Source organism: Ursus americanus, chromosome 8 (genome assembly GCF_024610735.1).
Source record: "Ursus americanus isolate L20-20 chromosome 8, mUrsAme1.1.p, whole genome shotgun sequence".
Classification (NCBI taxonomy): domain Eukaryota; kingdom Metazoa; phylum Chordata; class Mammalia; order Carnivora; family Ursidae; genus Ursus; species Ursus americanus.
Window position 1 is genome coordinate 19,299,970 of NC_142134.1, and position 24,389 is coordinate 19,324,358.

At 50.1% G+C, this 24,389-nt stretch overlaps 1 protein-coding gene across 1 annotated transcript in view; it reads left to right on the top strand.

Annotated features, from left to right (window-relative positions):
- Window positions 1–1,124: 1,124 nt before the first annotated feature.
- The window catches only part of SCD5 (stearoyl-CoA desaturase 5), a 140,296-nt gene continuing 117,031 nt past the window's right edge, over window positions 1,125–24,389 (top strand). Inside the window, exon 1 of the mRNA XM_045790461.2 lies at window positions 1,125–1,697. Coding sequence (XP_045646417.1) covers window positions 1,466–1,697 — 232 coding nt within the window. The 5' untranslated portion in view covers window positions 1,125–1,465. The remainder of the gene's footprint in view (window positions 1,698–24,389) is intronic.

The following is a 24,389-nucleotide window of genomic DNA, read 5'->3' on the forward strand; positions in this document are numbered from 1 at the left end:
GTTCAAGTCAGCTAACAATAAGTTGCTCACATATGGCCCTTTCATGCAGTTCTTTGTAATTTTTTGCCCTTTCCCAGAATCTTGGAAAGGATTCCTAACAATAGGTAATCCAAAAATCAGCTTTATTTGTCAACATAATAGTACTCCTTCAAACTCACATTCATAGAATTTGCAAGTTGGGAGAAAGAGTACAAATTATTTCTGTGCCGTAGGGAAATTTGTGTCTGGAGACCAGAGTTGGGTCACACTGACTGAGAACTAGAACTCGGACTTCTGGTTCTGAGGCCTTTTTCTTCTGCTACCAGCCTGTAGGTGCAGCCACACCTGTTTGGGACGTGACCTGCTCACCCCTCTCAGCATTTCCGTACAGTTAGGGTTCCCTCCGAAGCAGCTCTAAATCATCTGCAAAGAGAAGAATGAACAGACAGACGCAAATTTTTCACGGGTTAATTTTACTTTGAAAGTTCTGGGTGATTCTTCTAAAGCCCCCTTCCCAATGGTGCTGACTTGACGGTATTCCATCCACCCAGGACTAAGGAGACAGTCCGGAAGGGCGCTGGTTAGCCCAGACTAGGCCGTGCGCCGAGCTGCGCGGATGCGGGGCTGAGCGATGGGCAGGGCGCTGTTGGCTGCTAACTCATGTTATGTGTCATCTAATAGGCACTAACTGAGCACCTACTGTGCGTCTTGCTACGGCTGCATTCCTCCACCGTGCGAACCGGAAGACGCGTGGACTTCTGATTCTCACCTCGGATATGGCCTTAACCGGTGTTGCCACTCCAGACAGCTATTTTACATTCGCCAACGCGAGTGGCCTGTGGCTTCAAAAGAAAAACAGAAGTCATTTCAAAAGGGAAAGGTATTTTTTGGAACTGGAGAAGCACAGAGAAACGACCAAAGTGCTGTGAGCTCCCTGTCGGGGGAGCCCCCTGCCCCCACCCGCGGGCGGCGGGGCCAACCGCCTGTCCGGCGGGCTCGCGCGTCAGGCTCCGGGAAGCCCGGGCAGCGGAGGCCGGGAGGGCGCCTTCCTCTTTAAGAGCCCCACGGGCGATCCTGATTGGCTGTAGCTATGCAGGTCTTTCTTCCTCGGCTCCCTCCGAGTGCTCCCTCCCGCTCCCTTTCCTCAAGCCCTCCCCCCACTCCGCGCCCCCTCCCGCCCCGGACGCTCGCCTCCTCTTCCTCGCAGCCGAGTTTGGCCCTGGCAGCCGCTTGGGTGATTCGCCAGCAACAGATGCCGGACGCCGCGATTTGCATCCTTAGTCCACGCTGAAAGCCCGAAGAAGAGAGAAGGAACCAGAGAAGGGCCGGGAAGGCGGGGACGGGAGTGCAGAGACCCCCCCCCCCTCAACAAAAGGCAGAAGCCCCCGCCCCCACGGGAGAGCTCCGCGCCTGCTGAGCTCCTGCCTGCAGCCGCCGCCGCTGCCGCCGCCGCCGCCGCCGCCGCGGGCGCCCACCTCTCCCAGCCATGCCAGGCCCGGCCGCCGACGGGGGGCAGGTCCCCTTCCGCAACGCCAAGGAGGAGATCCGTGCGAGGGTCGAAGGCTCGGAGGACGGCGGCGGCCAGCAGAGACCCGGCGCGCACGGGCAGCGGCAGAACATCGTCTGGAGAAACGTCGTCCTGATGAGCCTGCTCCACTTGGGGGCCGTGTACTCCCTGGCGCTCATCCCCACGGCCAAGCCGCTCACTCTGCTCTGGGGTAAGTTCCGCCGGCGCCCCCTGTGCCCCGGGCACCGTGGCGAGGCCGCGCCGGGACGCGCGGGGTCGCCGGCCGCCCGCCGCCGCTGCGCTCGCCCGTCGCTTCTCCCACGCGCCCCGCCGCCTTGACCTGCGGCTGTCGGGCCTTTGGGACGGGCTGGTATTTCTGTGCAGGTATTTGCTACTTCTGCCTCCCCCGCGGTCTGGCAGAGTAGGCGCCTTTGCCGGCTCCTGGATGGAGAGCGGGAGGGACCCGGAGTCCTGCGGCTGCACCGCCGTGCGCAGAGGAGCGCCAGGGGACACGCTGGGCACTGGCTGAACTGGGCTTCGCGGGAGGGAAGACAGGCGGGATGGTTGTGTCGCCCGTGCGGGTCCCAGGCGCCCTCCCATCTGCCGCCTTTCAGGTTCGCGGTCTCTTCTGCTGGCCACGGACCTTGGGGCTGAGTTAAGAACAAGAAAGGGAGTGGAGGAGGGTGGAGAGACCCGGCACGGAAACAGTCTTGATTTTCGCGGATTAGATGGAAGAAACCCGTTTCCCTCCTGCCCCCACAGGCCCCTGCCCCTGCCCCCTCCGTGATCTGCTATGCCCAGTTGCGCTTTCGCGGTCCCAGAAGTTTCTTGGCGAGCAAACCGAGCCCTCGGCGAGATTGCTCAGCCCGCCCAGCACAAAGCTGTAACTGTGGCCGTGCGGAGCCTCCTCCAGGCCTTGTCCTTCTCTGGCCAGTGCGGGTTTGTCGCCGCACCTGTGGCTCTCCCACCACCCTCCTTCCTAGCACCCCCATCCTTGCTGGCGGGGGAAGGAGCCCAGGAGTGGACCACCGCACCCACCCCCTCCGCCATTTCCTGCGCCCCAGGGGCTCAGTGCCTGCCCTACGCGATTCAAGTCGCTAGCCTCTGAACCACCTCGCAGGTCCCCCTGGTCCCAGTAACTGGTTTTGGCTTCAGTCACATCAGGGGCGGTAGCGGGGACAGAAGGCGCAGGCATTGATATCCTGGGCTGAGAATTTGATGAGGTAATCCAAGGAGCCCTTTCAGCTCCGGGTTTGGGGATCTCCAAGGGGGGGGGGGCAGGAGAAACACAACCGACTTTTATTTCCGGAGGGGCAAAGGAAGAAAATAAGAAGACTTCTTTCCTCAAAGCTTATTTGGTATAGTGCCAGCTTCAAACGCCTAGGCCACTTAGGCTGCGAGCCTTCCCTTGAAACCCTGCAGCCCCTGCTGTTGGAAGCAAATCCATCCAGAGCCCCGTAACTCTTAGGGGGTGCGGCTGAGAGAGGGGCCGGGGAGTTGATGGATGGTGAGAGGGTCAGGAGTCTTTGGGGATCCATTGAACCTTTTTTCCCCTTCGAGTTAGCTCCTCGGGCAGCCCCAGGAGCTGGAACTCAGGACCCCTCTATCAAGAGTCACTTGCTCCTCCTTGGACTGAGCCAGCCAGGCGCCAGCTCCTGAAGCCTTTCTAAGCCCCCTAAAAGCTCTTGGCAGCCCCCTGCTCATGCCTCCCCCATTGAGTGCACCTCCTCAATTCTGTGTCCTTTTCACCATGATTTTTGTGATTATGTATTGGTTTAATTCTCTATCTTCCTTCCCTTATCTCCAAAAGACTAGATTGTAGGATGTTCAGCCATTGCTTCATGGACATACCCCCACACGAAAGCCCTTACAGCCCATGAGACTTCATGGAGCTCCTCCCTCCCTTTCCAGGGCTGGAACTGTGCCGTTGGACTTCAGCGCCCGCCTGCCTCCAGGGAATTGGGGCTTAGCCTTAATAATGCCAGTGTCAGAGAGAACTCAGGGAGAAGTGGGCACTTAAAACATTTCTGTGTTTGTCTGGAGCTCCGCGGGACCCACAGGCTCCAGTCCTTATAGCCCCCAAACCCTGCTGACCCTGGCACCCCGCCAGGAGCCACAGCACAAGGCCTCCTCTCCAGGCTTGCCAAGTCGCCTCTGCCCTTTCCAGGCTGTTCTCTGTGGTGAAGACAGAATCTTTGTTTCTGAAAGACCTTGACCAGAGGACACCTCCCTCAGCCCCAGACGCCTTCAGCTTCCCCAGAGAAGCCCACACACTGCTCTGGTTTCCCTTTGTGGGTGATGCTGCCAAACCCCATTCTGTATCTCCCCGCATAGACTTCTGCCTTAGCTGCCTTTCATCGGCTCTGTTCTCTGAATCTTGATTTTCTCCCTACCTGCGCTTCATTGTATCACTAAGGAAAAGACAGAGAGAGAGAGAGAGAGGAAGAAAGAAAGAAAGAACGAGAGAGAGAGAGAGAGAGAGAGGAAGGAAGAAAGAAAAAGAAAGAAAAGAAAAGAAAAAAGAAAAGAAAAAGTGGTAGCTGTTGTAGTTTCAAAGTCTAGAATTTCAGCTTAGGTACATTCTTTTTTTTCTTTTTTTTCAAGATTTTATTTATTTATTTGACAGAGAGGCAGTGAGAGAGGGAACACAAGCAGGGGGAGTGGGAGAGGGAGAAGCAGGCTTCCCCCTGAGCAGGGAGCCGATGCGGGGCTCGATGCGGGGCTCCATCCCAGAACTCTGGGATCATGACCTGAGCTGAAGGCAGAGGCTTAAAGACTGAGCCACCCAGGTGCCCCTAGATACATTCTAATCAAATGAATCTTATCTGATGGACATCTTGTGAGAGAAGGAAGAGACTGAGATTAGCTGAGATCAGTTGCGCTCAACGCTAGGATCTATAAGGGTATTTTCAGTGGGAGCCCTGGGGCACTGACCCACAAATTTCCCCCACTGGACACCCTGTTTCACCACCTCTGCCGCTGGTCCTGTCTAGCTTTAGGGCCGAGTTCATGCACTAATGGGCTGCTCATCCACTTCGGGGATGTAAGTTGTCAAGAAAATAGGCTTAGCTCGTCCCTTGCTTGCCACCCTGCACCCCGGGTGACGTTGCCGTGGAAACAGGCATCGGTGCAGTGCGCCCAGCAGAGACTGTGTTAGGTGTGCAGCGTGTGGCGAGTAATTTGTGGAGCGGTAAGATGTCATCCATGAAAGATCCATCAAGTTGTTCAGTACACCCTCCTCCACTGCCTAGTCCCCCACCTTTTTATGACTCTCGTTGGGGCCAGGGCTGGTTGCTTTCCCTTCTTATACTTGCACTTTTCTGAGTGGGCAGCCTGTCAGAACAGAACGCTCTCGGTTCCCACAGGTCCCGAGGGATGAGTTTATGAGTTTCAAGGACAGAATGCAAACTCCAACTGGAAGAAAAATCTTCACCTGAAGGCCGGAGCTCACAAAAGTGCCTGCATTAAGAGTTTGGGGCCAAAGGCACAGTTCTCGCATGCCCTGAATCCCAGGATGAGTGGAACAGAGGACTGAGTAATGGCAGTTAAGAGTCCTGGGCTCCTTTCCAGTGAGCTTGGCCTTGCCTGTCTCCAGGCATTCTGGATATTGGTTTCCAGAAATGTCAGGGACTTTTCTGGTTTCTAAGTGTCATCTGAGTCCCCTAAATGTGTCCTGTGGTGACGTCATGGCTTTTTTTCTTCTTGGGACAACTTCAGTGGAAGTATGAGGCATGAGAAGCAGTCATTTGCCCTGCTCCCTTCCTCCATCCTGCCTGGGCGCAGACATGGCCATTGTTGAGGCCGGACAGGAATTCCCTGGTGCCCTTGCTGAACTCTCCTGAGTGGGGTGTAGCTTCTGGGGAGGAAGCTGAGAGGAGGAGGGGATTAAAGCAGCCTGGGGGAGAGGAGCACCCGGAGAGGCTGGGGTCTGGAGAGTGCTGGTCCACCAATCAAGCTCTATGTAATTCTGAGAGTTGCCCAAGAGGAGCTGTCTTCTGTCAGGCAACCAGTCACCTGCCTCCACGACTTGGGATGGGCTTGATGTCTTTGTCTTTGGGTTGTGCTTCTTTTTCTATCAAGTCCCTAAAGTTGTTGAGGAGCCCCAAGAAGGTGTTGGCCTCGGACTTCTGCCTTGCCTCCAGGTTTTCTAGGGTGAGCGTGGCTCAGGAGAGACGTATCTGAACGTGAATCCCTGCTCTCCCACCTATCTTCTACATGACCTTGGACAAATGAACGTCTCTAAACGTCACCTTTCTTGCCTGTCAAATGGGTGTATTTATACTTCTTGCTCGCAATGCGGTGAGAGCTAAATCTGAGATTATGTGTAAATCACAGCACAGTACCTGGCCCTTGGCCGGTGTTCCATGGTTATTAGCTGCCATCATTATTGGTCCTGATACGGGCTCTTTTTCTTCAGTCGAAGGGGAAAAGGCCCTCTCGCAGCACGGGAACTCTACAGAGCTGGCACAGAACTTGGCTTTGTTGCTTCTCTTGCATGGAAAAGATTGCTTTGGTTTTGGAAACAAAGGTTCTTTCTCAAAGTTTCCAAAGACAAATGAATACAAATCCCTCCTAGTCCTTCCTCCCTTACCCCCCACCCCTTGCTCCCGACCAGTCCCTTCTCTTTGATTCCATTTTCCTCCCATTTTCCTCTAAAAGGTCACTCGTTTGTAGATAAGAATCTTTTTGTTTAGCTGACAATTCACCTGGTCTTTAGTGTTTTCTCTGGGGTTTTTTGAGCCCCTTACAATTGCTGTAGAAACAGGGCCCACGTATTTCTCTAAATCTCTTAGGGTCATAGTTGTGACTTGGTTTTTTTCCCCATCCCTGTCTTGAGTCACGTTTTAAAACAAACAAACATACAAACAACCCCACTTTAATGCTCAATTAAACTACTAAAAAACCAAAAACCAAAAACGAATCTTCCTTCTAAACCCTGTAATACCCAGTGCATTGTTGCAACTCCTGTATTTTTAATAAGTGGGCAGGCCCTAAGAGCCTCCGTGCCCGAGGCTGGAGGGCAGCGAAACCGGAGAATAGAGTACGCTGTTGCTGGCTTCATAGTCCCAACGAGCATAAATAGAGGTTTGAGGTTCACATTATTAACTCAGTTTTTTCTAAAACTGGTCAAGGTCACTGCAGACTCTACTGTGGTCTTGAAATGAGCAGTGCTGCAGAGTAGAAACCTGGGCTGGAAGCCCGGTACCGCCCCCCGGTTCAACTTCATACATGTCCCCTTCCAGCGTGCGAGCCTCGGCTTCCTCATCCATGAAAGGGGGACAGGAGCCTTGAGCTGAAAGTTGTGTGAAGAAATGGGATGCCTGTGAAAGTGCCTGCCAGAGAGTAGACCCTCGGTGCTATTGACTGGCATTCCCTCCCACGACGGGGGCCTGAGTCACAAAATCGGCACTGGCTCCATTGTCTGTCTGGGGCTTGGAGCACTTGTGGCTCAAATAGAAGGGACAGACTTTAAATCCGAATGTTCCACCATGACCTTGCTGTAACACTTTTGTTCTTGCCTTATCTAGCTTTGTGGATGGCATAAAATTATAATAATTGCACAGAAGAGCCATTGATCGATTTACAAAAGGTGAACAGCTGTGGTGGTTCCTTTAAGATTTTGTAAAACACAACAATGTCTTTGGGTGACATTATTCTCACTGAGTGTTTATTTGGACATGCTGCAGTTTCTGGCATGCGGTCTACCTGTCGCTGTTGGGACACACACCGTTTCTTAGCCCTGAGGTTAAGGGGCTAGGCTTTGGAGTGAGGGTCTGGGACCAAAACCCAGTCGTTCCCCCTCCCCCCATGTTCAGCCTTGGTCAGATCACCCGCCCTGCTAACGTTAGTGTCCCCAAGCGCACAATGACGATAATCAGTAGTACAACAGTAGGACATCAGGTTGTAGCTGGAGTGAAATGAAACAATAAAGAACTCGGCCTGACCTGTGATGAGTGCAGGATGATGTTTGGAAATGGTGAATCACTATGTTATACGCCTGAGGCTGATAGGACTGTATGTTAACTATACTGGAATTTGGAAAAAAAAAAAAAAAAAAACTTGGCCTAGAAGCCAGCACAGGGAAAGTGTGGTACACTTTCCCGTAGCGCTTCCCTTCTCTCCTTCCCTCTGTTGAGCTCATCCCTAGGAGGCTGAGCCTTGTTCCAGCCCCGCCCGCTCTGTCAGAAAGCGCTAGTCCGGGGGTCAAGGCGGTCGCTCTGATTTTATTTCCTTTGGCAATAGGATGGTGGCCCCAGCAGCAGGTACCGGCTGTCCTCGCTCGTGAATGCCCATCCTTTGTTCATCATGTGCGTGAGTGGCCAGGAGGGAGGTCCTCCCAGTTGCACATGCAGTCACGTATTCACCCATCCATGAATTCACTCATTTTTTCCATTCCAGTGATTGTCAAAACTGGCTGCACATCAGAATCCCTTGGGGATCCTTTACAATTTTTGGAAGCCTCAGCCCTCACCTAGACCTACTGAATTGGAATCTCTAGGAGTGATGCCCTGGTTTCTTCTTCTATTTCTTCTTTTTTTGTTTGTTTGTTTGTTTTGGGTTTTTTGTGTGTTTTTGTTGTTGTTGTTATTTTTTACCATCCAGATATTTCTGATGCACAACTGGGCTGAGAGCCATTGTTTAATTCCCTTGTTCAATACTATTTATTACTTACCCATTCCCTGCCAGGCGCCAGTGCGATCCTGGACTTCATGGCACTTAGAGGCCAGTTGGAGAGCCAGGCGCACCAGCAGGAAGCCCGCGGCTGGCTGGCCCGCCCAGGGATTTGGGGGAAAACGGTATTGTGGCCACAGGCAAGAGTGGGGGCAGAGCTCTGAGGGGAGGGAAGACAAAGAGAAGAGGGTGGTTCCAGGCCCTGATGGTTCTGGGAGGCTGAACGTGGTCAGGGGCCAGACCCAGGGTGAGGAAGATTCTTCAGGGCCTGGAGCAGCAGGGCCAGGAGATCGGGCTTGTGGGAAGGCTGCCCTTCCGCCTCTGCCTGACTCTCACCTTCTCCTCTCAGCCCATCACACACACCAACAATTCCTGTTATGATGAAATGGTCTGGAGCACAATTTTTAGACCAGACACTTGCCGGTGGGATGAGTGAGTCTGAAGTTTTCCAGGAGAGACCCTGGGGCACACACCTGGAGCAGGTGGCCAGTGGGGTAGGGCATCTCCTTCAGGCTTTTGCCCCTGTTCTCTACTCCTCCTGGTTCCTAAAAGGTACATACGTGTCGGGGGCTTGTCCTTATCTCACTTCCTCCCTTGAGCCCGGGTTTAAATAGCTGGTTCCCACTAGCCCTCATTTCAGGTCTGGTGAGTCCTGCTTCCGACATCCTGCCTCCCATTTCTGCACTTGCTAGGATGGGTTAGAGGGCTCTGCGGATCCCGGGAGGCTGCGGTCCGTAGACCAGCAGCATCAGCATCACCTGGGAGCTTGTTAGAAATAAAGACTTCCAGACCCCACCCTGGACCTATCGAGTCAGGACCTGCATTTTAATAAGATCGCCGGTGATTCATCTGCATGCTAAAGTTAGAGAAGCACTCCCTTAAGTCCAGCCACAGGCTGACGGTTCAGAGAAGCGGGACATGAGTGGGATTTGGCAATCCTTCCTTCTTCCTTTTAATGGCCTCCTCCCCTTTGCCTCCCCTCCTCCCCTTCTGCCTTCTTGTAGCTTATTTTAGAACATGTCGGGATCCTGCTTCTCTTGCCAACAAAAGGCTGTTGCTAAAATCTTTCAGCCGGCAGCAGCAATGTTTAATTCATGGGCTAGAAAATTAATTTTATTTTCCTGAATAGAGCTGGGGAAAAATAACAGGAAGGCTCTGTGCATGGCCCTTGGGAATTCAGCTTGTCTATTTAACAGATGAACTGGTAACGGTGAGGAGGCCTCAGGGGAGGGCTGTCTTCCACAAAATTATGAAGTAAATCCTATCAGTTAGGATGCTTTTGGCCACGGATAGTTCAAAACTCAACTTTAAGTGGCTTAAATGATAAGGAAATTTTCTAATTTCAACTGATAACAAATCCCAAGGTAGGGCACTTCTGAGGTAGGGCACTCCTGTCATCAAAGAGCAGGTTTTATTTCTGCCATGGGGGCCCTGTCAAATTTAGTTTTCCTCGTGGTTACAAGATGGCTGCCACAGTGCCAGGCAGCACAAGGCAGTCACAGCAGTGTCCTACAGAAGAAGAAAGAGGATGTCCCTTCCTGATGTGTCATCAGATAGAAAACCTTTCCTGGGTGCCTCACAGTTTATGTCTCCCGAAGTTTCACTTGCAGGATTATGTCCCAGGTCATTGGCAAAGGATTGATCAAGGTTGGCCACTCAGCCTCACGTGGTAGGGGTGGAAGGAGTAGGGGTTAAGAGGCAAACAAAACCCAGGCTCTGCTCAGAGGAAGAAGATGGCTTGGCAGCTCGGACAGCCAACACCTCTACCCCAGGGCCTTCCTTCACTCCCTGTCATGACTTTCCCTCTTTGGTGTCACCTCCATTCCCCGAAAAGGCTCTGGTTTCATATTGTAGCATACTCTCCCCCTCTACTTTCCATCACCCGCACTTTTCTCAAATCCTGCTGTCATTAGAGTGAGTCGTGCAAGTTTGTGTGTTCCATGAGGCTCTGACTCTCCTGTGGTGCTCCTGCCTCCTCAGGACCTGACCCACAGCCTCTGCTCAACATCCCAGTGTTGGGTGAATGGTTAGGGGAATGAATGAATGAATGAATGAATGAATGAATGAATGAATGAGTTTAATCACTGTGTGGCCTTTCTTTCTAAGGGAAGATAAAATTCTATTCTTTTTTTTTTTTTTTTAAGATTTTGCTTATATATTTGTCAGAGAGAGAGAGAGTGCACAAAACAGGGGGAGCAGCAGGCAGAGGGAGATGCAGGCTCCCCGCTGAGCAAGGAGCCCGATGGGGGACTGGATCCCAGGACCGGGGATCATGACCTGAGCGTAAGGCAGACGTTCAACTGACTGAGCCACGCAGGAGTTCCAGTTTTATTCTTTAACTTTAAAATAATGTGTTTTCCCCTGTTAGAGAGCTTGCCCTGTGATTTTGGGGGAAGGATTGTGGAGCGAGAAGCCTGTCTCAGTCCCCAGAAATCTCCATGCCCCTGCGCATGCGTGTCCACCCCGTGAGCCACCCTGACCTCACTGCGGAGCTTACGGAACTCTCTGTTGCTCTGCTGGATTTTTATGGGCTGAGGTGGGGTGAGAGAGGTTTGCTAAATCCCCTGTGGGAGAACTGAATTAAAAAGAAGATGGAAAAGGAGTGACTTAGAATGTTTTTCAACCAAGGTTTTCCACGGTGACACACCTGTCCAGACAGATAGTTTACTTGGTTGGCCATTTTCTTCATCTTTCAGGTGACACAGAATCTCGGTGATGGAGTCTTGTCCAGATTTCTGTTCCCTTGCTTCGAATTTTACTTAAAAGGGCGTTTAAAAGTCCACTTGCCCTCACCTAGCAGGTACCTTTTATTTGCACAAACAACCTAGAGAGAACCCAAACCATTACCCTCAGGGGGAAATCGCTAACTAGGGGATCAAGGAAACAAAGCCATAGCCTTTGGCTAGAGATTTGGAAAACGGTGCTTCAGAGTGCAGACATGGGGAAACTGTCTAGAGCGGGATTGTCCTGCGGCCATTGTGTACAAACTTCCAGTCAGACACTGCGTGTCAAGTGCCTACTTGAGCTAAGAGCTTCGTCGATGGCCTGCGGTGGCTGTTGGATGCCACAGAGGCTGGTCATTCCTTCCACACACGTGCGTGACACTGAGGGGAAGGCAAGGTCTTGTGCGATTGTGGACGTTTCCTGAGATTGCCCTTAAAATGGGGGGAAAACCCCAATACCAATGGACATAGAAATGAAATGAGACAAGTAAAAAGTTTAGAACTGAGGTTTGAATTTATTTTCCTCCTATCGTCATACACTTGCATTTTGACTGCGTGAGCTCTAGCTTGGTTCCCTGAAGAGACCATGGCTTATCAACGCAACCCGCGACTGGCACACACTAGTACTGGGAAGGGCATAACCCCCGCCCAGGGGCTGAACACCCTGCCGCAGGCACCCGTACAGGAAAAATAAGTACATACCGGATAAGGTCTGCCATCATGTTCACCTGCCAGGAAAAGACAGCTGTCTTATATTAAATACAATAATTGCTACCGGAAAAATAAAATACCTGTGACCTAAACGGGCAAGGTCATCTCCTCAGCAGTCTCTACCTCACCACCAAAAAGCAGTTATCAAGCAAGCAGTTAGTCACTTATGGTCTTGAACTAGGCACTGTGTAAAAAAACAAAACTAAATTAAACAAGACAAAACAAAGACCAGGTCTCTACCCTCGTACCTTTTATAACTCAAAGGAACAGCTGTGGTTTTTCCCAGTACAGTAACCAACTTCATGTTCTCTCAGCATGGGAAGATAATGGAACATACCCTTTCTTCTTTAAAAATGCCATGCATAAAATCACAAATGAATTTCTAAACTTTAACTGTTTCGTGGAGTAGTTTGTAACCCACTCCTCTAATGAACGTGTTCGTGAGAAGCTTTTGCAGATGGTTACAACGCAACTCATTTGTATTCTCAGCCTGTGACTCACTTCAGTGTCCCCGAAAGCATTTGTTTTGCCCTGAAGTCTCTATAAGCAAAAGGAGATATTTATTAGCAAGTGTGAACAATGCCCACATGTCTCCCCTCTCCATCTCCCACCCCCAAATCCATTGTGTTTGGCTCAGCAGCTCTTGAAAAGTCGGTGAGTCATTAACATTTTTGAGCTATACTCAAATTACTGCAGGGTCTTGACTCCATCTGGAGCTCTGGGAAGAGTGAACTCACTACCCTCTGAGTATAGACTAGATATGAACCTAAATTTGGCATAGCTCCCACGAGGATTGGAATGAACCACAGTTATTAGACCTAATATTCCTTCGCGTAAAGAGCTGGTATTCACTAAGTGTATACCAGACTGAGTACTGGTGCCTTCCGCGGTGCTCCTGGAATTCCCAACAACCCAGGAGCTTACAGGTCGATGCACGGCCCAGCTGCAGGGCTCGCATCTAAATCTGTTCTCATTGCTTTTGGTTGGTCGGTGCCCTGGTCAAAGAGTTTTAATATTAGCTCTGCGTACACATCGTCTTGTTATATATCATATGATCCATACAATCTCTGGCTTCTTGTTCCTAATTCTATTCTACTTGAATGAGAACTTTAAAAAAAAATCTATCTGTCATTCTGGCTTAAATTTATATCCCCAAAACCATTTAAGGAAAGGTGTTAAAGCCCAGTGTAAACTCCGGAGTCTGAAGTAACTCACTTGTCCCAATAAAAACTCCTCTCGGATAAGGGCCATGTGTGTCTGAAAGGTAATTTTTATTTTCTGGTGTATAATTGCTTCTATGTAAGATTTCTCTCCTAAAATATTGATATGAATTGTGCCATCAGAAAAAAATTACCTTGCAAAAGTCAGATTGTACAGTTTTTTCCTTTCGGTGTTGGGGGTTGGGATGCACAGGGCAGCACCCCAAATTCAGGTGGCCCTCCCGGCTCACATGTCATTGCCCATGAGGCTGTAAATGGGGTGAAGCTCCCCGGCTTGTGCAGGGTCAGTGCATCTCAAGCCAGACCTGGGGCTTGGTACAGGGAACTGTCTTCATGACCGCAAATTTCAAGTACATACGCAGGTAATGAGAATGGAGTCCACTCACTGACACCCCCTACTGGCCTGGGATTTTTTCCCCTAATAACTTTGTACTTTGATAGTATAATCTCAGACACATGGAATCGTTCTAAGAATAGTGTGGGGAACTCCCTTATACTCTACCCAGACTCAACAATTTACATCTTGTCCCACTTGCTTTATCATATTCCGCATGCTTATGTCTACACATATATGTGTGTGTTATTTTTCTGAGCTGTTTGAGAACACTTTGGAGACACTGTGCCCTTTTAGCCCTAAATTCTTCAGCATGTATTTCCTAGGAATAAGAAAATAACCACAAGACAGTTACCAAAACTAGGAATTTAACCTTGACATTATCTCATCCACAGTGGATAGACAGATGTCATTAGGTCTCCTAGTAATGTCTCTTATAGCTTTCTTTTTTTCCTTTGGACTAGGTTGAAGCAAATTCCAGACACTTCTGTGTGTGTTGTTTTTAAAGATTTTATGTATTTGTCAGAGAGAGAGAGCACAACCAGGGGGAGCGGCAGGCAGAGGGAGAAGCAGTCTCCCGGCTGAGCAAGGAGCCCAGTGCAGAACTCGATCCCAGGACCCTGGGATCATGACCTGAGCAGAAGGCAGATGCTCAACCGACTGAGCCACCCTGGAGACCCAAATTTCGGACACTTGTATCTGTAAATATGCGAGTATTGAGTATTAGTTGGGGTACTTCTGGTTACATAGTCCACATGGAAAATGAAGGGGGCCACTCTTCCCCTACCTACTGCCTTCAGCTCTCTGGGGGAAAACAGCTTTGAGTGGCTATTTTCCGAACAGGAAGTGGTAGGAAGCGAGAAGCACGCAGAGGTAATGGGCCTGTCCGTACCTCACCATGTGGTCTGTGAGCTGTCTGCTTTGGGGTTGCTAGAGGAATGTGCAGGGGGGTTTACCTAGACCTACAGAACCAGAACCTCTGGGAGCGGGGCCCAGGGATCTGCATTTAACAGGCACCGCAGGCGGCTCTTCTACCCTGTGGGTTGGAGGTGTGGTCCCAGGGGCAGGTGGCCTGGGAGTGATGCTGTGTCCCCAGCAGTTTAACATCACATTCCCCTGCCTCAGATTTGTCGTATGGTTCCCTCTTGTATTGCTTGGAATTCCACCAGCCTGAGATTCCTTAGGTTGATAAGAGGCAGCATTTTAGGAATGTGAATAGCTTGCAGGTGCCTCCCCTTAGGAATCCACACGTTCCTGTGACTTGCTTTCTGCACATATTTTCTAACACGGGTCTGACAGTGTGCCAGAGTGGGGTTTCTCTGCAGGGAGGAAAGCAGAGAAGGAGGACAGGATATCGGATCTGGAAGGCTTGGTGGGGGTGGGGGTGGGAGTGAGGACAGGTGCTGGATCCTGCATTAGATGCCTGGGGGGAAGCTATTTGGAAGAGGCAAAAACAAAACAAAACAAAACAAAAAAACCTCCGGATAAAGCCTCCGTCAGCCCTACGCAGACACTTCACCTGCAGGGGAGAGCGCCCCAAGCCTCCCTTCGTGGGCATGGTGTAAGTTCAGTGACCCAGCATCAGTGCCCCACACCCCCATCTCCACCCCATGGACTAGTCCGCCATCACTCCCAGAACCAACTAGCACACGGGGGCTGGAAGTCCGCTGTAAAGATAGGTCTGGATCTAGTACAGCTGTTCATTTGACATCCTCTGGAGCGCCACTTGCTCTCAGGCCCCTTTCACCTCTGGAGGTCAGTGGCTTCACCATCATCCTCATTTCCAGAAGAGCGCACACTTCTCAGGTCCGTCGTGCTCCTGCTCCACGGGGTTGGAGACACAGTGCAGCTGTTCTGGGGCAAGACGCATTGTAGGGCACATCCCGGACCCAGGCTCCTCTGCCCCTGAGATACGAGGCCCTTTACAAACATTTCTGACCCACCAACAAATGCTAAGAGTGGGAAGCCCTGGCTCTAGATGCTAACGGCGCACCTGAGGGGCCAGGGGTTAATCCTAACTGGCATCCTATCGACAAGGCTGCATGACATAGGTGGCCTAACTGGCCTGGCAGCAGGGGGCGGGCAGGGGGGCCCACAAGAGCCAGTGACCACCCTCACCGAGGACAACAGAGGACAATAATCCAAGTGGATATTTCAGTTCCTCCTGCTGTTCAATTGTCCCCTTCCCCGCTCTTGGAAAGGAGATGCACTTTCCAAATCCCTTTTTCTTTTCGTGTGAGTGCTTCTCAGGCCGTAGCTGGCATTTGTTGAGATCTCAGGGCTCATGCAGCCTTCCATGGGGGGCCCCTGGGTTTCTTTCATTCAGTGACACCAGTGCAAAGAGGCAGCGAGCCTTCCTTCCAAACTCAGCCAGGCCTGCTTCTAAAGACTGGAGTCTTCAAAGGGAAGAAAGGCAAAGCTCTGCTTGGCCCTGTGCCCAGACTTCCCCTGATGTGTGGCAGCGGCCTCTGGGGAAGCAGAGGCCCAAGCTGGCTTCCCAGGCCTCCCGGGGCTGCCAGGGGCTCCTCCAGTCTAAAGGTTGGAGGGAAGATTTTGGACTCAAATGAAATAAATTTTAGCTAAAGAGCTGATCTCCTGAGTCTCCCCGGCCAGGGCCATTCCTAGTGGCTATTAATTGGGTTTTTGAAAAAAAAAAGTATTTTGAAGTGCGAAAGAGGTTCTCCAGGCAGCCTTGCAGGGATGCTGGATACGTACACTGGTGTTTTCATCTGTGCTCGAGTTCACTTCTGCGATGCCCTTTTCTGCACCTGCTTGGAGACAGGCAGACTGAGGGATTTAGATGTCTAATTAAATTCCACTTTGCACACCCGTGGGGACATGTGCCTAGGGTAGGCCAGGTACTAGGAATACACAGGTGAGCAGGCGGTCATTCCTACCCACAAGATGCTGGTGACCTAGAGAGGGAGACAGACCTAGGCCAGTTAGAATTGCCAGAACAGAAGTGGGCCTGGGGTGTGGGGTGTGGCTGTAGCAGGGGGCGCTCTCACTCCTTCGGTTCACCCGATGATAACCCTGGGAAGTAGTCGTAGGGTGCCATGTCTTAACAGCCGTTCTGAGGAACAACAATACAATTTTGAAAATGAAATTATTTCACAACTAATTTGTTTTTTAAAAGATTTTATTTATTTACTTGAGAGAGAGAGAGCGTGCACAGAGAGGGAGAAGCATACTTCTTACTGAGCAGAGAGCCGGACGCAGGACTGGATCCCAGGACCCTGGGGTCATGACCTGAGCCGAAGGCAGACACTTAACCGACTGAGCCACCCGGGTGCCCCATTATTTTGCAACTAATGAATTCATTTGGTGACAAAATCTGAACTATTTAGTCTGACTATTGATACTCATGTGTGTACTCATGTGTTTGATGACAGAGCCATTCTATATCTTTGTACTCTATTACTTTTCTAAAATCTGAAAAATTCTGAATTTTGAAGCACATCTGACCCTAAGGTTGATGAGACTGTGGATGTGGACTGGTATCATCTGTATTTTGTATTTGAGGACACAAAACGTGGGGAGGACTCATCTGCCCAAGATCGCAGAGTTGGTAGGGGGTGGTCGGGACTTTCATGGAGGTCCTTGTGACAGCTGAGCCCTGCTGGACAACCCCAGGGGACACCATCTTGAGAGGCAGTGACTTCCTACACCGCAGTGACTTGGGCACCAGACTTGTGCACAGCTCTAGAGTGGGTATGGGTCGGGATAGCGTTGCCCACAGGTGCACCCCTGCTGGTGGTGATTTGTCCTCATGGTGACGGTGACAGGGATATGGGTGTTGATCCCTCCCCTTGGCCTGGGCTCAGCCACCCCCACTCTGGTGGTAATCAGGTACAGTTTAACGGGGCGTGTTGATTTTGTGCCTCGATGTCTACAAGAGTGGCTGTGGCTTGTTAGAAAAACAAGCCTTCTTCTTGTTCCTTTCCCCAACTCTTTACTCTTCTCTCATCTTATTCCCACCACTGGCTTCTGGTCTGTCACCCCTAAGGTCTCTTAGACCTGTGGGAAAGATGTACGGGTACTTATAAATGATTCAGGAGTTTTGTAGGTCTGGGGTCTGCCTAATGTGTAGGCAGGAGGTAGGTAGCCAACGGTGAGAAGAGATTTTGAGGACACCGGCCTTAAGTGGCCTTCCGATTACCTTCCTCAGCTGTCCTAGCAGTTGGAGCAGGGGGTCTGGGCTGGGGCTGGATGCATCAGGGGCTTCATGAGCCCCTGAAATAGATTTTGTGCATGTTGGTCTCTTTCTTCCATTGGATTCCCAGTGGAGCCTATGACTTTAAAAAGGATAAGTGCTTCTGGTCTAGAATGAGCCACATGAAACATGCTAGCATTTCCTAAAAGGGTAAACAATAAATAAGTATTATATATTATCATCCACTATCCCTTAGTGTATCTGTAGTCAATGTAATCACTTCCGTGCTTTTTAAAATGCAGAGCATCATAAACTTTGATAGGATGAAGGGAAAGCTTGGGAGCTTCTGGGTTTAGTAGGTCTTTATGGGCTAGGTCTTAATGGAGTCCCTCCCATATGAGGGATCCACTGGGTTGTGGGCCAACCCAAGGACAGAAAGTGAAGGGTGCTCTTCATCTTTTTACTTAATCCACAATTTTCCCATGGTGTCCTCATCGGGAGGGGAGCAGTGGTGGGGCCTCCCAAGGGCCTCTCCCTGCCTCTGCTTAGCTCTGCTTGTTCACAACGCTCTGGTGGTAAGAATCCTTGGGACCCAGTGTATTAGTTCTCTATGGCTGCTGGAACAAATTATCGCAAAGTTGATGACTTACCGCGACACAAGTGCATTATCTTACAGTTCTATGGATTAGAGGCCTGATGCAGGTCTCACTGGGGGTAAAATCAAGGTGTCCGCAGAGCTGCATTCCTTTCTGAAGGCTGTGGGGCAGAATCTGTTTCCTTGCCTTTTCCAGCTTCTAGAGGCTGACTGCATGCCTTGGCTCATGGCCCCTTACTCCATCTACAAAGCCAGCCTCTATCCTTGACCCAAGTGCTCGAGTCCTTCTCACATAGAAGCACCCTGACCTGCTTCTCCTCCACTTTGGGGGACCCTTGTGCTTACATTGGACCCACTCGGATAATCCAGGATAGTCTCATCATCATCAAAGCCACCTGATGTCTGCAACCTTACTTCCCCTTCACTATGTCATGTAACATATTCACCGGGAAGCCGTTACTCTGCCTACCACACCAAGACACCAAAGAGAACTAACCTGCGTTCATTCCTCTGGTTGTTATAGGTACCATCTGCACAGAAATGCTCAGTTATATTTCACCTTCCTTTGAGGAGAACTTGTCCTTGTGATGAGCATTTCAAAGGGTCATTGAAGCTGCAGACTCTCTCCATATCTTCTCCTTCCTGTGGATATCTTGGCCATCTCACAGATTATGGACCACTTGCCAAAAGAGCTCCCAGAGCATGTAGCTCTCCTAGGGACATTCCAAAGGACATCTGCCAATGCTAATATTTGACCATCCTCTTCTGGCCAGTCCCTGGGGTGACATATGTTAGTAAAAATTGGCTGGAGCCATTTTAGGATCTTAAAACTATCAGATTTTAAAGAAGAGAATTGGGGATGGGGCTGCGGAGAGATTCTTGACCTGCCTGGAATATTCCTTATGATTGCATGTGCAGTGTGAGCAAGGGTGAGAGGACAAAAAATGGGAAAACAGAACACCCGAAGATGACAATAGCAACAGAAACAGGTGCAAATTTATGCAAGAAAATACAGAGGAGAAAAGAACCCCTGGTAATTTTACTTGTGAGTCGCACAAAAATGATAGTAAGACCTTGGGAGAGGAAAGAGGTCTCAAGGGGGCAGTGTCAGCTTTGGTGGGGAAGGGGGAAGGGCTTTGTCTTGGTGAGGAGATGTTATTGGCTAATTGCATGGATTTGGGGCTTTTGTTTATTTTGGTTCAGTTTGGTTTCAGACACTTGCTGGGAAAGCATCCCTCACTGTGGCTGTGGAGTCGAGCCTGCATGAAGCACTGAGTTTGGGGGTGGGGAAGATGGGAGAGGTGACCAGGAAGCTTTCCCAGAAGCAGGACCAGCTACGTAATTTACAGGGCCCTGTGCAAAATGAAAATACAAGGGCCCACATTCAACACGTATTAAGAATTTTAAGATGGTGATGGCTAAGTATTTAATCCAGCATGGGACCCATCTGAGTGGGAGGCCTTGCGTCCTTGCACTGGTCATGCCTCTGTTTAGAAATCACAGACCCCGTGGATGTGCTCGGCACTCTCTGATGTCACTAATGGAATTCGAGGCCTGTTTCCCAGGGAACTGCCAGGACTGTGGGCCTTAGCGCTGAGGTCTCACTTTCTTATCACAGAACTTGTCTTGATTGGATGGGATATTTGTTGTTTTTGAAAGGTACTTTGTTCCATTTGGGGGAGAACACACGTTTCAGGGGCAGGAAGGGAGAGCAGCTGAGGAGGAGAAAACTGGAACTCTCTCAGACCCTTCCCTTCCCAGCTGTGGGACCAGCAACTTGGAGTCCCCCCATCTCAGTTCTTCATCTATATGGTGGTGATCACCTTCCTGACTCCGGAGTGCCGTCGGGAGGCTTACTGGTCAAGGTGCTCTGAGACGGGTTCCAAGACTGTGCCTAGCACGTAGGGCTTAAAAGGAGGACCCTCCAGACCTCTGCTCATCCGATAGGTCTCTGGCCAGAACTAATGGTCATGAAATCTGCAGGAGAGCCAGGGCCCAGTTGCTGAGGACCAACCCAGGTCAATATGGTTGACTAGATGTTCCTGCCCCCCTACTTTCCTTTATGTGCCCTCAGCACACACATAACCACACCTACCTCTTTGGAGGTGCTTTCCTCTGCAGGGCCTCAGAGCAGCTAAGGCAGACACCTGAGCTTCCACAGCCCCAGCCTACCCAGAATGCATCCCTCCAGGCAGCTCCCAGCCTGGCCCGAGGGACACAAGGTGTGGACAGGCAAGAGAAGCCATGTGGGAGGAAAAACAGATGACTGCGGTCCAGTAAATTTGGGCGATGGCCACAAACTCACCCCAGCCAGTGCTTGCCACCCCTTTCCCAGCAGTCAGTTTACTGGCAGTGCTGGCAGGAGGCAGAAGCAATGGCTTTGTCTCTCATCTCTTCTGCCTGCCCTGGCCTGGCTGAGCCTCAGGTGCTAATTGGCAGTCGAGAAGCAGGCTGTAGGAGGGAAGGAAGGAGCCAAGGGCCCAAGCTCTTTGGCCTAGAGAATTTGGAATGTGCCAAAGGAAATGTTGGCTGCTGCGGAGAGCTGGCCCATGGAGAGCCCAGGCAGCCAGGCTGTACTGGGGGTAGTCGGGACATGGGTTTAGAGACACCCCCCCCCCCCCCGCACTTGCCACCTCTAAAACTGTACTTATGGTTGAACAGCAAAGTCTTCTCTTCTCAACGCTGATGTCCTCACTTTTAATTGGAATCCTGGGAGGACAGAGTGGGTAGAGAAGTGGGCAGGATAGGAGAGAAGCGGGGTAAGAAGACTGGGTCTAGCTAACAGTTTCCTCAGGCAAGACATTTCTTTTATCTGCTGGGAGAAGCAAAGGGTGGAGGGAGTTCCTGAGACTACTCTCCTTCCTTCTGAAGACTTTTATTTTCCATCTTATAAATTAAGTAACAATTGTTCATTCTAGACAGCCTAGAAAATACGAGCATGCAAAAGAAAAAAATCTCCTGTGTCTTCTGTGTCATTTTAGAGATGCCTACTGCAACATTTTGGACTGTATCCTTCCAGACCTTTTTCTCAAGGCAGAACGGTAGTCTCACTTGCTGCAGCTACACCATAATCCTGTTTTGTTATCAGCTTTTTCACTCGTGGACATGCTGCAGACATATTTCATGTCCTTACGTGGATCACAGAATGTTCTGAATGGCATGTGATATTCCAAAGTGTGGCCGTACTTAACTCTCACTGTTGGAAATTTAGGTGATTCGCTTGTTGAAGGTGTTCCTCTTCATCAACAACTTCACGTACGGCCCCAGTTGTTCCCTCAGAATAAAATTCTACGTGGATTTCCATCAGGTTCGTTTTTCTGCATTTTTAAGGTTGTAGACCAGTGGTTCTCAATCAGTGTGACCTCCCTCACAGGGGGGCCTCTAGCAATGTCTAGAGACATTGTCGGATGTCACAGCCACGGGGGAGGCCGCCGCTAGCATCTAGTAGGTGGAAATGGGGTACTACAATTACAGGGCAGTCCCCGCATCAAAGAGTTACCAAGTCGGAAATGTCAGCACGAAGGCTGAGAAACTCTGCTTTAGACACATTGATATTTTCCCCCAGCTTTACTGAGATAGAACTGATACATAATATTGTATAAGTTCAAGTGTTGATTTGATACATTTTTACATTGCAGAACTATTCTCTCCATAGCATTAGCTAACACTTCCATCCTGTTACCTAGTTGCCATTTCTTTTTTCTGGCGAGAACACTGAAGATCCACTCTCAGCAGCTTCCAAGTATATCGATACAGTATTATTGATTATAATCACTATACGATACATTAGATCTCCAGAACTTACTAATGTTATAACTGGAGGTCTGTGCCCTCTGACCAATATCTCCCCATTCCCCCCTACCCCACAGCCCCCGGTAACTACCACTTCACTGTCTGTTTTTCTGAGCTGTGTAGCATCGTGCCATCAGGGTCCATCCAAGTTGTCTCAAACAGCAGGATTTTCTTCCTTGTCATGGCTGAGTAATCTTCCATCACACACACAGATATTTGTATTCTTGCTAATGTTTGTGGTGCTGGAGCACCTACGTGTCGGAGGAAAATGAGGTCTAGGTATTCAGTTTAATTGGTGCTCAGCCAAAGCCAACCCAATCCCATCCTGTCTTTCACTTGGAGAAGAACTTGAATGCTCAAGCTGTTTGGAGTAGGGAAGTGACTAATGTGAGCCACTGGGAGCCTGTCCTTGTATCCAGGAGAGAAGGAAGGGCAAGATGCCCTGGGAGGAGGTGTAAAACAGAGAGAGAAGAAACGGGGACAGGGGTGGTGCAGTGCTGGACAATGCAATCCTTGTTGCAATGAAAAGAGGATTGTATGCAGCTCTTTAGGGACCTGAAGTCTAGTTCCGGACACTAAGGACCCAGGCAGGGAGAACACATGCCTTTGCCGAGTGCAGAGCGAGGGAGCAGCTCAGAAAGCCTCTATTGTCTCCCCTGAAGCTGGCATAGAGAGTGTGAAGTCCTGTGTCCGGGGGTGCTGGCCAGGGCCCACCCCGTCAGAAATGAAAAACGACAGTGCTCCCTGCACCATGTATTACAGTGCTGTGAGATCCAAAATGTTGCCCTCTCTGTGAAGTCTTTTTTTCAGGTAAATCTATGACATTTCCTGAAACTGGCTACTTCATTTATTCGTCTTTGGAAAGTGTTACAGTCATTCATTCATAATACAAATATTTACCAAGCACTTACTAGATGCAGGTACCATGAGAGGCAATGAATAAGATAGACACAGTCCCTGCCCTCCTGGAGCATAAAACCTCCAACGATTTGTACCAAGCGGTATAAATGCTACGAAGAGGAACCTACAGGGTGCTGTGGAGCACAGAGTAGGAGCATCCCATGTAATGGGGGTGTCAGAGGGGGTGGAGGGGGCTGACGTTGGGGTAACTTTCTCAGTCAAGAACTGAAGAACCAATTGGAGTTTGCCAAAAGCAGAGCAATATCGGCTTTTATCTGGAAATCTTTGAAAATGCAAAATGTTCTGGCCTCCCCAAGGCCATTACAATGTGGTTCCCCACGAAGGAATGCAGTTGAGCTGAATATGCCTTCAAAAATCCAGGTCCTTTCCGCGCATCTTTTTATCATTATGAACATCTCCATCATATAGAAAAGTGAGTAGAATAATAGAGCAAACACCTTTCTTGCCACTACCCTGGTCCAGGGCACCCTGGATGATTCTCCTGCAAGATCTCCCTGTCGCCGCCCTTGCCCCTTTCAGTCTGTTCTTGACATAACATCCAGGTGGTCCTGTTACAACATAACTCTGATCCTGTCTCTTCTATGCTGGAAACCCTCCTATTGCTGCCATCTCGCTCAGTCCCTGCGCTGGTCCTACCCGATGCCCCCCCCCCCCCCCGCCTGTGTCTCTTGGGGCTCTGTTCTGCCTCATCCCACCGGCCTTGCTGCCATCTTATAGGCACACTAGGTGCAACCCTCGTGGAGCCTGTTTCCTCTGTGTGGGACACTCCTCTTCCAGGTAGCGACAAGGCTTGCTTCTTTCCCACTTTGAAGTTTTGACTCAACTGTCACCTTCTCAGTGAGGTTTTTCTGAAGACCATGAAAGTAGGCAGAAAGATGCCCCCACCCCCATCCCCCACCATGTCCACTTCCTAATCCCCAGGATCTGTGAATATGTTCCCTTACAGAGCCAATGGCACTTTGCAGATATGGTTAAGTCGAGGGTCTTGAGATGAGGAGATTATCCTGGATTGTGTGGGTGGGTCCAGTGTGGTCATACAGGTCCTTATAAGTGAGACACAGGAGAGTCAGAGACAGGTTCGATGTGAGAAGGACTCAACCTACTGGTGCTGGCTTTTAAGATGGAGGAAGGACTGTGGGCAACCTCTAGAAGCTGGAAAAGGCAAGGGAATGATTCTCTGCTAGAGCTGCCAGGAGGGACACCGTCCTACCAGCATGCTGACTGTAACTTAGTGAGACCATGTTGGACTCTAACCTACAGAACTACAAGATAATAAATTTGTGTTGTTTTAAACCACTATTTTGTGGCAACAGCAGGAAACTGTTGTAATCACTGTATTTAAAATTGTACCCCAGTCTGCACCCTTGTGCCCCTTATTCCCCATCATTGCTTTACCTTTCTCCCTAGCACTTTTTACCAGTGAACATACACTTATTTTGTTTATTGTTTGTCCTCCTACCTCCACCCTTAAGAATGTAGGCTCCATGAGGGCAAGGATTTTTCCTTCCTGCTCACTATGGAGTTCTAGAACAGGCCTAGCACACAGTAGGTGTTCAGTAACTATTTGCTGAATGAATGAATCCTTACACCCAACACCCAGCTTTGTCATTCATTCATTCCTTAATTCAACCAACTTTGTTCATGATAGGACCTGGGAACTAAGAGGTGGTCAAGATAGGTCCTTGCCCGTGAGAGGATAACTACCTGAGGAGAGAGAGAGACACACGAATGTCTATAATCAAAGGTAGGAAGTGCTATAGTTGAGTGACCTGCTAAGGTGCT